Below are 14,635 nucleotides of genomic sequence, written 5' to 3' on the forward strand. Positions count from 1 at the left end.
GGCAATTGTGAATAAAGCCTTTATGCTGCGTTCCTTTTCACTTAACCTTGAGTTTTCCAGCTGTGCTGATGATGGCGCATCAAGCTTCTTTATCAGGAAATACTGGTCACTACTAGAAATGCTTCCCTGAGTTGGCCTCCATTTAAAACTATATGTATTTGTGTTTTTATTGCTTTTTCAGCTTTATTGAAGTATAAATGACAAATAATAAACTATATGTTTTAAAAATACATAGTTGGATAAGTTTTGACATATGTATACCTGTGAAACCATCACCATAATTACGATAGTGAGCGTATCCATCACCCCAAAAGTGCTTTATGTCCCATTGTAATTTCTCCCTCCTTCCCATACCAACACACCTCCACCTCCAGGCAACCACTGATTTGCCTTTTGTTACTATAAATTAGTTTGTATTTCCTAGAATTTTACGGAAATAGAATCATAACCTTTTTTTTTGTCTAGCCTCTTTGATTCAGCATAATTATTTTGGATTCATTCATTGTGGATGAAAGATAGTTCATTACACTGTATTGCTGAAGAGTGTTCCATTATTTGTATACATTGCAGTGGAAAACATAGGCATTAAAAAAAGATAATACTTTTTCATTCAGTAGTATCTTTCTAATATTTTAGATGTTAGAATCAAGAGTAAAACCTATCATTTATTTTCAAGTTAGGATTAATATTTGTAAACTAGAAAACAAAGGGTTACTTTTCAGTTGGTAAACCAAAAAAGAAAAAAAGAAAGAAAGAAAAAAACAGTTACTGAGGTTATATTCTAGGCAGAAAACAAAACTAGATCTTTAACTCTTGGGGAGCTAGAGAGGGAGGGATACAGTGGGTAAAGTTGGGGGAAGAGTTGAACAGGAAGGGAGATTGCAGGGGTGGGAGGTGTGGCTTCCAGAGGCCACACCTGGGAGGGGCAGGGCCGGTGGCCTGACAGTGGTCCCTCTGCCCCCAGAATCTCTTCAGAAAAGGCCTTTGAGCCACCTCAGTCAGCTGTCCTTGAAAGAATTAGCTGATGTTTACCTGTAAGTTGGCTTTATGATTGGTGTGCGTTCAGAGGCTGCCTGTTCCCCCCCACCCCCCCGCCCCGGTACGCAGGCCCCTCACTGTTGTGGCCTCTCCTGTTGCGGACGCAGGCTCCGGACGCGCAGGCCCAGCGGCCATGGCTCACGGGCCCAGCCGCTCCGTGGCATGTGGGATCGTCCCGGACTGGGGCACGAACCCGTGTCCCCTGCATTGGCAGGCGGACTCTCAACCACTGCGCCACCAGGGAAGCCCTGCTGCCTGTTTTTTGAAAAATTTCCCTCTGATGCCAGAAAATTTTAAATAGGTAGCGCAGCCTTCTATTCTACTTCTAGACAAAAGGCTTTAATTAAAAAAGCCTAGTTGATCAAACAGATTTGAAACTCATACTAGATTCATTTATCAACAAGTACGAATGACTCTTGGGTTTCATGGAGAGAAGAAATTTGTCATAAGCCTTATTATTTTGGGCATGTGCCACCACAGCCTTACAGACATTCTAAGGACAGTAACGAGGACAGAGATATGTAGTTGTCAGGTCAGCATGTTTGCTGCAGATTTAAGTTATTCATGGTGAGTCAGTCAAGACGATCAGAGCAACTTCTTGAACTTGAAATGTGGCCAGTGAGACTGAGGGACTGAATTTTAATGTTATTTGCTTTTAATTAAATTTAAATAGCCGCATGTGGTTGGTGGCTGCAGGTTATAGAAGAGATGGTTCTGGAGTGCATTCCATTGAGTGGAATGGTAGGAGTTACCTTCATTATTCACATTCATTCTTTCCTCTCCCCTGCTCCCCACTTTCTTTTCTGGGTTCAATGTACATAGTCCAATTTGTGTATGTAAGTTAGATGTGCATTTGCTGGGACCCCTCTGTATAACGGAGAACAGTTAAGTACAAGTACAGTAAGTGACAGTCCATTGGTTTTATAGTCCTTTCTATTTTACTTCAAGTTTTTGTCCTTCACAATTTTGACTGGTTGGCATTTAAAATAACTCTTGAATTTTTGTGAGAAAATAATTAAATGGAACCTGTTACAGTTAATCTCTTAGATCAGGAGTGGGCACACGATGGCCTGCTGTCTGTTTTTGTACACAAGCTAAAAATCATTCTTACATTTTCTAGCGGTTGGGAAAAATTCAAAAGACTATTTTATGACATGTGAAAAGTATATGAAATTCAAATTTCAGTCTCTGTAAATACAGTTTCATTGGAACCCAACTGTACTCAATTTGTTCACATATTGTCTGTGGCAGTTTCTGTCCTCAAAAGGCAGAATTGAATATTTGCCACAGAGACTGGCCCAGAAAGCTGAAAATATTTACCATTTGGCCCTTCACTTATGGCAAAGGCTTGCCCACCCCTCTCTTAGATTTTTGAAGGCTTTTATGCAGAAATTGGAAACTCAACTTGAACACCGGACCCTTTGAAAGTTTGATAGTAGAGGATAATCACTTGGATTGAAGCTCATTTGTTTGCATTTTGAATAATGTATTTATAGGCAAGGGATTTGTGAATGAATGAATAAAATTTAAAGCACTTGGAGCCACAGTTCCCAAACTGTGCTCTGAGACACCCCAGAGCACCCCAGTGCTATGGGATATTTTTAATTTTTGAGGAAGCATAGTGACACTCCACATTTCTTAAACACTGCAGGCTCCTAGTTCAGGTAGTTCACGGTTTCAGGATCACACTGCATTTCTTTTGATGGTGTCGCATCTTGGTGAAGCTAGGGTTGCAGTGGTTGCTGTGCTAAAGGCAAGTGCCTCAGAGGAGTTGGTGTCCAACTCCAGGAAACTGGGGCAGCAGTGTGGCTCCACCTTGATTCTTAAGAGGCGCGCGCACCCGCACGTAGTTCTGGTCATTTAGGAATGAAACAGAAACATCTTTTCCTTCAACTTAAGTGCATTATTTCTTTCAAATGCTTACTAAGTTATTAAGACACAAATGCTTTTTAAATTGTTTGGACCTACTAATCTAATAAATGGTATTTCTTTTGGCCTTGGGGCACTGTGAAAAAGTTGCTGAGATTCCAAGGGTGCTGTAAACCGAAATTTGGGAACCTCTGACACAGAGCACCAAGTGACAGTGCTTTAAAGGACAGATGACCCCAGATAAGCCAGTCAGAAATGTCATCAATGATTATCTTCAAGAAAATAAACCCGCTGGAAGTATGGAGCCCCCAGGCTATTGACTTAGATGTCAATCTTGAGATCTTTCAGAAAGTGACACAGTTGGAGAAGTGTGGGTGGCTATCGTTTTCTAACCTAAATTAACATGCAGAAGATGCAGTTAATCAAGCATACTGATTATCCTTTGAGTTTATTTGAAAACCCAGTAACTTTGTCTGTCTATTAAATTGTGTTAACAAAAGTTTGCAGGTGGTCTTGCCTGGAAATTCTTGAAGAGGAACACATTACAAGAACTTTGAGGTACAGTATTCTGGAAGGCCTCGCTAAGTCACGGCTTTCACGATACAGCACCCACGTATGTGTTAGGTTTGGCAAGGAGAGAAGGGGTAATGTCTGCTCCGTCTTCCACCAGGGCCCACCTGAGACTGGCTTCTTGTTGTGCATTGTATCTAAAGCAAGAGCCCTGTGCTAGTCTTGCTTTAGCCAATGTGAACAAGCCAGTTTGTAAGCAGGTTTAGATGATTCTTTTTCTTCTAAGCAGAATTCTTTGTTTTCCTACTTGTTTTGACCTCATAGCGATGACTCAGATACTTAGATGCCATGGTACTTTTTGCTGAACATTATAAAATATTAACATGTAGACATTTCCCATGAACCAGGAACAGTTTGTTAGCAGGACAGTGACTGTCGTATGTGCAGTGTAAAATCGCAACCACGATTCACAGTATGTTGCAGGGAGAGTTCGGGGGTGGCGGGCGCTGTCCGGTTATACTCTATGGGTGACGTCCCAGTTCTTTGCTGATATTTGCCTGCTCCTCTGTTATACCCACTCCTTTGTTTCTTTGCTCGCTGATATTTTTTTTTGCGGGGGGGCGGTCATGAACTAGTGCTTGTTTCTAGGACCCAAAGGATTAGGAAAATTTGTGGTAGAAAATCTTAAAATGGGGGCTTCCCTGGTGGCGCAGTGGTTGAGAGTCCGCCTGCTGATGCAGGGGACATGGGTTTGTGCCCCAGTCTGGGAAGGTGCCACGTGCCGCGGAGCGGCTGGGCCCGTGAGCCATGGCCGCTAAGCCTGCGCGTCCGGAGCCTGTGCTCCGCAACGGGAGAGGCCACAGCAGTGAGAGGCCTGCGTACCACTAAAAAAAAAAAAAAAATCTTAAAATTGGTAGAACTCTCTAGGAACAACTTATGTGGCTGTTTGGGAAGAGACCATCGCCCTGAATTTGGGTTCAGAGCACTTCCATCCCACTCGTCATTCAGATCTGCAAGAATGCTGCCTTTTGGAGTAGAGTCAAGTACATGGGCATCACGAACCAGATATTTAAGAGATCAAAAACCCTAGTATTGGGACTTCCCTGGTGGCGCAGTGGTAAAGAATCCGCCTGCCAATGCAGAGGACACGGGTTTGATTCCTGATCCGGGAAGATCCCACATGCTGTGGAGCAACTAAGCCTGTGAGCCGCAACTACTGAACCCACGTGTCACAACTACTGAAGCCCGCGTGCTGCAGCTACTGAAGACCATGAGCCTAGAGCCTGTGCTCCGCAACAAGAGAAGCCACTGTAATGAGAAGCCTGCACATCCCAAAGAGTAGCCCCTGCTCACCACAACTAGAGAAAGCCTGCATGCAGCAATGAAGACCCAACGCAGCCAAAATAAAACAAAAAACAAAAAAACCCTACTACTGTTTTTTTCTTTTTGGATACTATTTTAAAATATCATAGTATGGATAAATCAGATTATTGACCTCTCTGTGGAATTAAAACTTTTTATGTGTGAAGTCTTTTAATTTTGTGGGTAGTTTTTACCAGGTCCTTTAGAATTGTCACTGTTGCCTGGTAATAGTCGTCCGAAGGTCCGTTAAGGGGCAGGTGGTAAAGGTGTGAGTGAAGTGCAGAGGACACAGACGGTCACTGGAAGTAGTGACTTTCCTTCATGCAGGCCTGACACGCCAATTGGCACAAAGGCCCTGAGTCTGTGTGCTGTTTCCCAAGAGAAGAGATTTGGATTTTAGAAGCAGTTCTGAAGTGTCTTATCCTTTAACAAAAATATTTCATGTTTAGGACCGTTGAAGCAAAGGAGTGGATTTATGAGTGAAAGAAACTGTGATGTGTTGGTGCAAAATTCCCCACGTTTCTTCTCAGTGTTTGCGCATTCCCCCTCTGTTGTGCAGAGTAATGTATGTTGAAATGGCTCATTTATCAAAAGTAAACAGAGCTGGTTTATATCATTGTGCACTGTGGGAGTGCGTGTTGGGAGAAAGGGATACGTTCCTGGTAAAACTGTCTAAAATGTTTGGAGTTGCAAGAGTTTTGGTGCATGGTATGTGAGCAATGCATTCACCATCTGTTCTTTCAGCTCTAATTGTGCCCTCCACAATATTCATCAAAATCACATTTCAACGAGAAGGTTCTAGAAAAGAAATCAACCTCTTATTGGGTTATGTGCCCTTTCCTTAGACATTATGGCACCATAGGTTGAACTCATGTCTTTTCCAGACTAAGTATTGCCGCTGGAAAAAGTGTGTTATGTGTGGATACCAAGGGGGAAAGGGACGGGTGGGGTGGATTGGGAGGTTGGGACTGACACTTATACACGATTGATACTATGTATGAACTAGACGGCTAATGGGAACATAGTGTATAGCACAGGGAACTCTACTTAATGCTCTGCAGTGACCTAAATGGGAGGGAAATCCAAAAAGGAGGGGATGTATGCATGTGTGTGGCTGATTCATTTTGCTGTGCAGTAGAAACCAACAGAACATTGTAAAGCAACTATACTCCAATAAAAATTAATTTAAAAAAAAGTGTTATCAGGACCATGGAATTTGAGGTTGTCTAAGATGAAATTCATAATTTAAACGTCAGATATGTTTGATCTTAAAGGGAAATGGCTTGGAGTATATTAAATTTTTATATATATCTTTTTAGTTTTAGTATAATCATTTTATTTCCTTGTTTGATTTTACCGGTGGGTATACAGCCTGTTGTTGTGACTTGATACACTGGTCTATCTGAAGACGGGTGATTGAGGGAAATGACTGGGTTAAATGCAGCACTTACTACTACAGCTGTGTGTGCCATGTGACCGTTGTTCCTTTGTTGGTCTTGTACTGGTTTGAAAATAGCTAATATGATAGGGTTGTCAATAAGTATTTGGATGAATGAAGTATATCATGACTAACTGGATTGTAACTTTTCTTTAAAAGGGCTCAGATTTCTACAAATTTTGGTTTTATCCATATCTTGTTGAGTATGAACACATTTATTCACAAATGGCCTGTGATTTGGAACCTCGGCTTAGGGGTGGAGTGTGAGGGCCCACCGAGGGCTGAACTGGGACAAGGTGCAGTGCCAGGCCCCGGGTTCCCTGGGCAGTTGTCACGTTTCACGTCTGGAATTAGCTTGGACGTTTGTCTGCTCTTGAGTTTCAGCCACAGACGTGGAGCTTGCCGCTGTCGGGGCAGCGACCCTCGCGCTCTAGCTGCTCCCCGGGGCTCGTCCAGCTTGGCTTCCTTTTGGTTCTGCTCCTGTCCCTGCCACCAGGGATGTTTCCTTCCCTTTGGGTTACTTCTGTAAAGCTGCCCACCCTTGAAGACCCCCGGCAGACGTACTTCCTCCGAGAAGCCTCTGGAACCACCCAGCCGGGACGTTGTTGTCATACAGCCCCTTCGGTGGTGGCTCACCTCTCCCTGGGGCCTCTCTGCTGCCCTTGTGTACAGTCGTATGTTTCTGTGTCTTCCACTCGAGTGTTTTCCAGAACCTTAGCCTAGGGCTGCGTTATGGTAGGCCCTCTTTACGTAGCTGTTGTTTTGAGACTCCGTGAATTGTAGAAATATAACTCTGAGGGACTTTGATCAACTTGCCATGTTTTCTTGATATGTTGTATATTTCTTTGAACACTGGCACCTTCTAAGAGAGACTTAAGCCATGGTTAGCTTTTTCACTTACTGATTCTTTCCAGGGTGGAACCCTATCTGTTCATGAGGGTCAAGCCTGGTGCCACAGGATAGACAAGGTGAGGGAAAGCAACGGGCTTAGTTTGTTGGCTAAATTGGGTATGAACATAGTTCAATTTAAAGGTAGGTTCTTTAAATGGAATTTCTTTTAAATGGGTTTTCCTGGCACTATGCAGTGTTAAGCTCATTAATGCACAAGTTGAAATGTCTTCACTAAAATATGGTTTTCTTTGGCACAGTACCAGCTTTTAATATGTCACAATTGCATTCGGAGGTTGGTTAAAAACCGAAAGTACTGTTTCCAAGCTCCCAAATTGCAGGCTCAGAACCCTTTTGAAGGAGGAAGAGTGGGTGTAGGAAGGTGGGGGGGAGTTGCTACCCAGGAGCAGCTCTCCTCTCAGGGGCAAGTGGACAAGGCTTTAGTGCTGCTTCTACCACTGAAACGATCACTAAGTTAGACAAAAAGAGTGAGCAAATGACTACAATGGTTATTCCTCTTCCAAAAGTAATTTTTCCTTTTAAGAGGAGACATCAAAGAACATTTCTCCCCCTCTGAAGAAACTACTTCTGGAAGAGTTACTTTTGTTCAGCCTTTCTTGATTTTTGTATTTGTTAAATATCGAGTGTGATTAGGAAATGACTTGATAATATTGCAGATAGTTGGCAAAAAAATAAGACATTTGAAAGTTAACCTCTGCTTTTCTGACGCAGTGGTTGGAACCTGGTGAGCGTTGAAATATGGGGTTCTTCCTCACTTCTCTCCTAGAGATTTCTTCCTGCGGAGATAATATTGAAGGCCTGCTAGTGTGGGCTCTTTGGACCAAACAGGGTTTTATAAAAATAGGGAAGCTTCATAAAATCCGGATTGCTGGCTTCTCTTGAAAAACCATAAGCTGGAGCTCCCTGGGCCTGCGTCTCCTCCGAACTGCAGTGGACGGCCGCGGGCAGGAGGCCCCACAAGGAGGAGCAGGTGCGCCTTGGGTTAGGGCTGTGGGCAAACCTAAAAGTTGTGTACATTTTCACGTATAAAATGGGACAATGTTGTATTTAATCAGTTACTTGGAAAAGCACTGTTGGTTTACGTGAGGACTTCCCCCCAGGGTTACCTTTTCCTATTAATATTTTTCCCAGCTTTCTAATTTGAAAAATTTCTATTAAAAAACAGTTGAAAAAGGAACTTCCCTGGTGGTCCAGTGGCTAAGGCTCTGCGCTCCCATTGCAGGGGGCTGGGTTCGATCCCTGGTCAGGGAACTAGATCCCACATGCAGCGACTAAAGATCCTGCATGCTGCAACAAAGATCCTGTGTGCCGCAACTAAGACCCAGCGCGGCCAAATAAATAAATATTTTAAAAAAGGCAACAACAAATGTCATTTAAAAAAAAAGTTGATAAAGTATAGTGAGCACCTGTATACATTTCACCCAGGTAAATTAGCACATTTGCTTTATCTCGCTTTTTCACACACACACACCATATATTTTTTTTTTTTGCAGAACCATTTGAAAGTAAGCTGCATATTAACACTTTTGCCCTAAATACTGAAGAATAGATGTTCTCCTTACATAACTGTCATCATTATCACACCTGAGAAATTTGAGACTGATAGAATAATATTATTTAATAAGGAGTACATAGAGTTATTTTTATTCCAATCCAGGAACCAGGACAGCATTGCATTCCATAGTCCTGTCTCTTCAGTTGTCTTTATTGTAGACACGTCCCTGCTTTCTTTGTCCACCTTTCAAGACGTGGACAGTTTTTCTTTTCTAAGCGTCCGGGCTGGTTATTTTGTAGAATATTCCACAATTTGGATTCGTCTGATTGCTCCCCACGATTAGCTTTAGTTTGCCCTTTGCGTCGTGAGGACTTCGTGGGTTTGTGTGTGCTTCCATTGCAACCATTGGATTGTCAGATTGTCCCAAGTGCAATCGTTTGGTTAAGGTGATGTCTACTAGATCTTTCCATTATAAAGGTACCATTGTGCCTTTGTCACTAATGATCGGCAGGACGATAATTTGAGACTGTGGTATCTTCCAGCGACTACCTTTCTGTAGCAACCATTTATGATCCTTGCCTGAATCAGTTATTATAAATTGACAGTTGCAGAATGATGATTTTTTCTAATTCTGTCATTCCTTCTATGATTATTAGGTGATCTTTTTCTGTAAAATTTCCTCCCCCGCCCATATTTCTTGAGGATCACTCTATGATTTATAAAGCTTTACCACCTTTTTTCTTTATGTTGCTCAAATTATCCCGGGATTGGCAAGTGGAACCCCTTCAGGCTGGTTCCCCATCAGTCATTGAGCACTTCCTTGATTTCTGGTAAGAAATACTTCAGACTAACCTTGACCTTTCCTTGCTCCAGACTTGTGATCAGCCATTTCTCCAGGGAGCACAGCTTCCTTTCTAGTAGGGAATGGTATTTAGGAAACAAGATCTGGATGCCAAGTTTGCTCATGGCAGCTGAGGTGTCATCACTTGTAGGCCCTTCCTGTGGATGGAGCTAGAACATATATTAATTATATTAATAATATTATATATTTTATTTTGAATAAAATCAGAATGCTGCTCTTTTTCAGAGGCTCCAGAAACTTTACAGGTTGTAGTTCATGCTGGAAAACTAGGGTACTGGTATCCTAAGCAGTTTCAGAGACTAAAGTTTGGTCAACTTCTTGCAGTCTTCCTTTTCCTTAACCCTCTAGAAAGTTAGGGTTTTCTATGCTAACAGTACGCAGGACTCATTAACCTCACATATCTCTGAAAGGCCAGGGTAAGTGAGCACAGAAGCAAAAAGCTGGATTCATTGGTTTATTTAGGAAGCTTTTATTCCGTATTTCAAAAAATGTTTATTGAACAGTGACTCTCTTCTTACTAGGCATTGAGTAAGGTCCTTGTTCTCCTGGATAATCAAAGAGAAAACGGACTTGGTCTCTGCCCTGTGGCTGAGTGTCACCCTGCATCTGGTGGCAGGGTGACGGATGTGGAGGAAGGAGGGTAGATGCTTACCAACCACTTTCCACCACGACAGAGCTTTGGAGAGGAGCATACCGATTCCTGTATTAGTGGCTCGTTAGCCTGGATACCTCAGATGCCATTTGGTTGGGGCATACCGAGGTAAAAATGGATGTCTCTGCAAATATGAATCTGCATGGAGGGATAATTTTACAGGGAATGGAAAGTTTTTACTATGTTTTAAATTCAGGGCTAGCTTGTGTGGGTAATGCCTTATGCTGACCACTCTATTTCAAGAATTTAAAGATGTGGGTATTTTGAAAATGATATATAACAGGTACTTAAATAGGAGAGATCCGAGCCTAGGTTGTTTCTTGCTAAGTGCTTACTCTACCTTTTATGTAACTTAAAAAGAATTGTTTTGTTTGAAGCCCTTGTATTCTCAGTTTCTTGATATGTCATAGTGCTGCAATGGACAAAGCCAGTTTTTTTTTTTAATGTAGTAAAATTTAAAAGTCAGTTTAGACAGTGTCAGTGTGTAGAACAAATGATAGTCAGCAATTTTTTTTTCGAGAATTGTTTGTGTGTGCAGTACTTAATACTAACAAATTTTAGGGCCTCGTGGAGGCCTAAATTATCTATGTTACGATCTCAGCGGCTGAATAAACTTCTTAAACGTTGTTTATTATAATATGCATTAAGGGAATTATCGTGCGATTTATCATCCCATGGTAGCAGTCACGGAACTCAGAATGTATTTGAATGGCGGGGAGTACATAAGCATGAAGATTATATTTTCAACTCCCAAAGTAAAAACATTTAAAAAGTAAATGTAATTGGTCACCATGTGGGTTTTGCCTCCCTTCCTGACCATCTGGTCACATGGTAGCGTTCCCTCCTTCCCTGCAGAAGAGGGCGGGGCCTCCTGTTGGTCCTGGTCTCCCCCCCCACCCCCGTCTTGCTCTCGGGGCCTGGCTACGCGGCTGGCGCTGAGCTGGGATGTTCCTTGTCACGGCGTCACTGCAGGCCCCCGTTTCCCTCCTCTGCCGGCTGTGGTTCTGTGCTCACGCCCCGAGGTATCCTCGAAGTCGCGCTCCTGGGGTCTCTTTCCTGGGAATGTTCTCCCCTCATCGCTGACTATGAGCAGCCCTTTCCATGCTTTGAGGCCCGGTGTAAATGCCTCCTCTCGCTGGAAGCCTTCCGAAGCCTCCGTCCCTCTGTTCCTCTAAGCTGTGTGTTTTCTTCTTCTTGAGCCCTTACAGCACTTGCTATTCTTAGGACACTCCTGTGTATTTCCCTGACACTGTTTCCCGAACTGTCCGCTTCCTCTTCCCCTTCCTCCCATGTTGCCTAGCTTGGTACAGTATAAATATATAAAGAGCAGGAGGGCAGCATACATTTTTCAGATTGGGGTAACTTTATAATGTTATGGAGAGAAGATGAGATACCAGAAAACTGAGAATTACTTGGAATGAAATGGTCGTGAACATCCTGGGTGGAGGAATTGCTAGGTCACTCTGGTGTTTTACAGGGTCTTCTGTGACCGCTCGTGTGATGAGTGTACTTACGTTCAAATGGTCGAGCCTGTTGAAGGGGAACTTCAGGGAACTTCTCCAAGAAGGCCAACTTTTTTAGTATGATGGTGTTCTGAAACCACGTGCACCTTGTTAGAAGTGCAGTCAGAGCAGTCTGTGCCATTTCCACACTTTCATTAATCTTTCAACACCGTAAATTTCTTCCTTAAATCTGTGCTTGCTTGTCATTAAAGATGGGGTGTCTCAATTCCCCTTGCCTCCGTTTCTACTCCCGCCTAAGAGGGGAGTGGCGTCCGTCAATCTAACATGACAACATCTCATGGTACCGTCCTTTATTATAGGGGGAGCAGAACTGCGAGGCGAGCCCTGGGCCTTTTTTAGGTTTCTTCTTACGGCCAGACACTTGTCATCCCATGCCCTGTGGTTTCCTGTGTTTGCACACCTGTGATCCTTTGGATGGCTTAGGTTTTAGTGTGAATTCAACAGTATCTTCGGTAATCTTCACAGATTGCTACAGAGCAAACTAAATCTGGTGCCTAAGTACATTTTCTAAAAGTTTGGATGAATTATGTAGCAAGTCTTTTTCTTTCTTTTTTCTAAATTAAGTTTTTTTCATTTTGAGATAATGGTAGACTCATAGTATATTAATAACATATTATTCCCAAGGAATATTATGGAGCGATTCCATGTGCTCTCTACCCGTCTTCCCCAAATGGTAACATCCAGGGAAACTGTTGTACATCATCACAACCAGGATATTGACATGATGCAGTCAAGACAGAACATCTCCCAAGTGCCCCCGTCTTGTTGCCCTATTGTAGTCACACCCACTGCCCTCCCACCCCCCGCCCTTCTTTAACCCCTGGTAACCACTCATCTGTTATCCATTTCTATAATTTTGTCATTTCAAGAATGTTACAGAAATGTTTAAGTTTATGATCCACTTTGATATAATTTTTATGTAAGGTGTGGGGTTAGGTCGAGGGGTCGAGGCCTTTTTTTTTTTTTGCCTGTGGGTGTGTAATTTCTCCAGTAATATGTGTGAAAAGGCCATCCTTCTTCCATTGAATTGCTTTTGCAGCTTTGTTAAAAAAAAAAGTCAGTTGGCATGTTTGTGTGGGTCAGCTTGTGGCTCTCTGCTCTGTCCGTTGACCTGTGTGTCTTTCCCTCCACCCGTGCACGAAGCCTGGATTCCTGTAGCCGTGTAGTAAGCTTTAATCCCCAGGAGAGGGATGCCTCCCGATGTGGTCTTCTTTTTCAGAATTGTTTTGGCTATTTTCGTTCTTTCTCCTTTCCATATAAATTTTTAAATCTTGTCTATAAGCTACAGAAGAAAATCTTGCTGTGATTTTGATAGGAATTTGTTAAAACTCTATATCCACGTGGAGAAAATTGACGTCTTTACTATATTGAGTCTTGCAGTCCATTAACGTTGAATGTCTTTTTCTTTTTAAAATCACGAAAGCTTAAGGTGTAAAGATGAAGATGGCTGTGATGTAACGTGTTGCCATGTATTAAGAGGTGATTTTATTCCAGGGAGACTGTCAAAGACAGACTGTCAGGTTGCATCTTTGTTCAATTCCTTTTTTAAAAAATTTTATTCATAGGCCTATGAAAGGAGGTTCCCTACGTGTCCTTTGATTCCGATGTTTGTGGACAGTGACACTGTGAATGAATTCAAGAGTGAAGATGGGGCTATTCATGTTATAGAAAGGCGCTGCAAACTGGATATAGATGCCCCTAGACTGTTGAAAAAGGTAACTGAAAAGGACACCTTAAAAGGCAGTCCCCCCAAAACCAAAATGAACTTATGCTTATAGCTTCTGTTGCTCTTGTTATTAACCCGTTTTCTTTCTGTTTCTGTTTTAAAGATTGCAGGAGTCGATTATGTTTATTTTATCCAGAAAAACTCACTGAATTCTCGGGAACGTACTTTGCACATTGAGGCCCGTAATGAAACGTTTTCTAACCGCGTCATCATCAACGAGCACTGCTGCTACAGCGTGAGTAACCGGCGCTCAGGCAGAGGCGCAGAGTGTGCTGGCGCGGAGCTTCTGAGAGTTGTTTGGCCACTGCTTTAAGCAGTGCGTGAGGGCTGCCTCTGTCTGAGAGGGCAGTTCTTCATCACATAAAGTCACCGGTTTCTGACGAGCGGGAGCGGCAGGTGTGGTGTACTGCAGGGTGGATTACATTGTTGTCGCAGTTCAGGTGGCCAAGTGATGGCCTGACTTGTTCTTTAATATGCCACGTCTTTTCTGGCCACTCTGACACTTTAGAAATGTGTATTGAGGGACCCAGACTACTGTGTCCCCCGAAGATTGGAGCCGAGTGTGTTTATCTGCCCCCCGTCTTCACTGCTCACCACCCTTTTTCAAGAACTTCTCTGACCAGATTATTGGAAAAACCTAATAGGTCTCTCTGCTTCCACCCTTACTTTCCTACAATGTATCCTCGACACTGAATCCAAAGTGATCCATTTAAAGTATGTCAGATCGTGTCATGCTTTCTTTGGGCTCAAACACCTGCAGTGTCTCTGCATTTCACTCAGAGGAAAAGCCCAGAGGCCTTGCAGTGGCTCGTGAAGCCCTGTTTTCTCCTCATCTCTCCTCTGCTGTCCTGCCTGCCTTGGGCACGGCCTGCCCGCTGTCTCGCTGGCTGTGGTCGTGTAGGCGAACTTCCCGGAGGACCTCTGCTCCTTCTGCCCCCAGACCTCCGCTTGACTCCCGTCCTTCCCTCCTTCCGGCTTCGCTCAGCTCTCCCCTTCTCGATGGAGCCAGCCCTGAGCACCCTGTTCGGTTCTGTAACCTGCCCTCTATCCCTTTAACCTGCACCAACTTGGCTTTTGTCCATAGTGCTTATCTTCAACAATGATATCATTTCTTACCTGTATGTTTGTGGCCCGTTGTCAGTCTCCTCCTGCTAGACTGGAAGCTTCACAAGGCAGGGATCTTGGTTTTGTTCATGGTGGAGAACATGGCTCGATGAATATGGTGAATGAATGACTGAACCAAGAACGAAA

The 14,635-nt window shown here is 43.2% G+C and overlaps 1 protein-coding gene across 1 annotated transcript in view; it reads left to right on the forward strand.

The window, feature by feature from the left end:
- Nucleotides 1-14,635, forward strand: part of SEC14L1 (SEC14 like lipid binding 1) — a 51,901-nt gene that overhangs the window by 21,123 nt on the left and 16,143 nt on the right. The window contains exons 3-4 of the mRNA XM_082678023.1: nt 13,224-13,373; nt 13,488-13,619. Coding sequence (XP_082534149.1) covers nt 13,224-13,373; nt 13,488-13,619 — 282 coding nt within the window. The remainder of the gene's footprint in view (nt 1-13,223; nt 13,374-13,487; nt 13,620-14,635) is intronic.

The sequence above is a fragment of the Grampus griseus genome, assembly GCF_964374135.1.
Source record: "Grampus griseus genome assembly, chromosome: 20".
NCBI classification, from domain to species: Eukaryota; Metazoa; Chordata; class Mammalia; order Artiodactyla; family Delphinidae; genus Grampus; species Grampus griseus.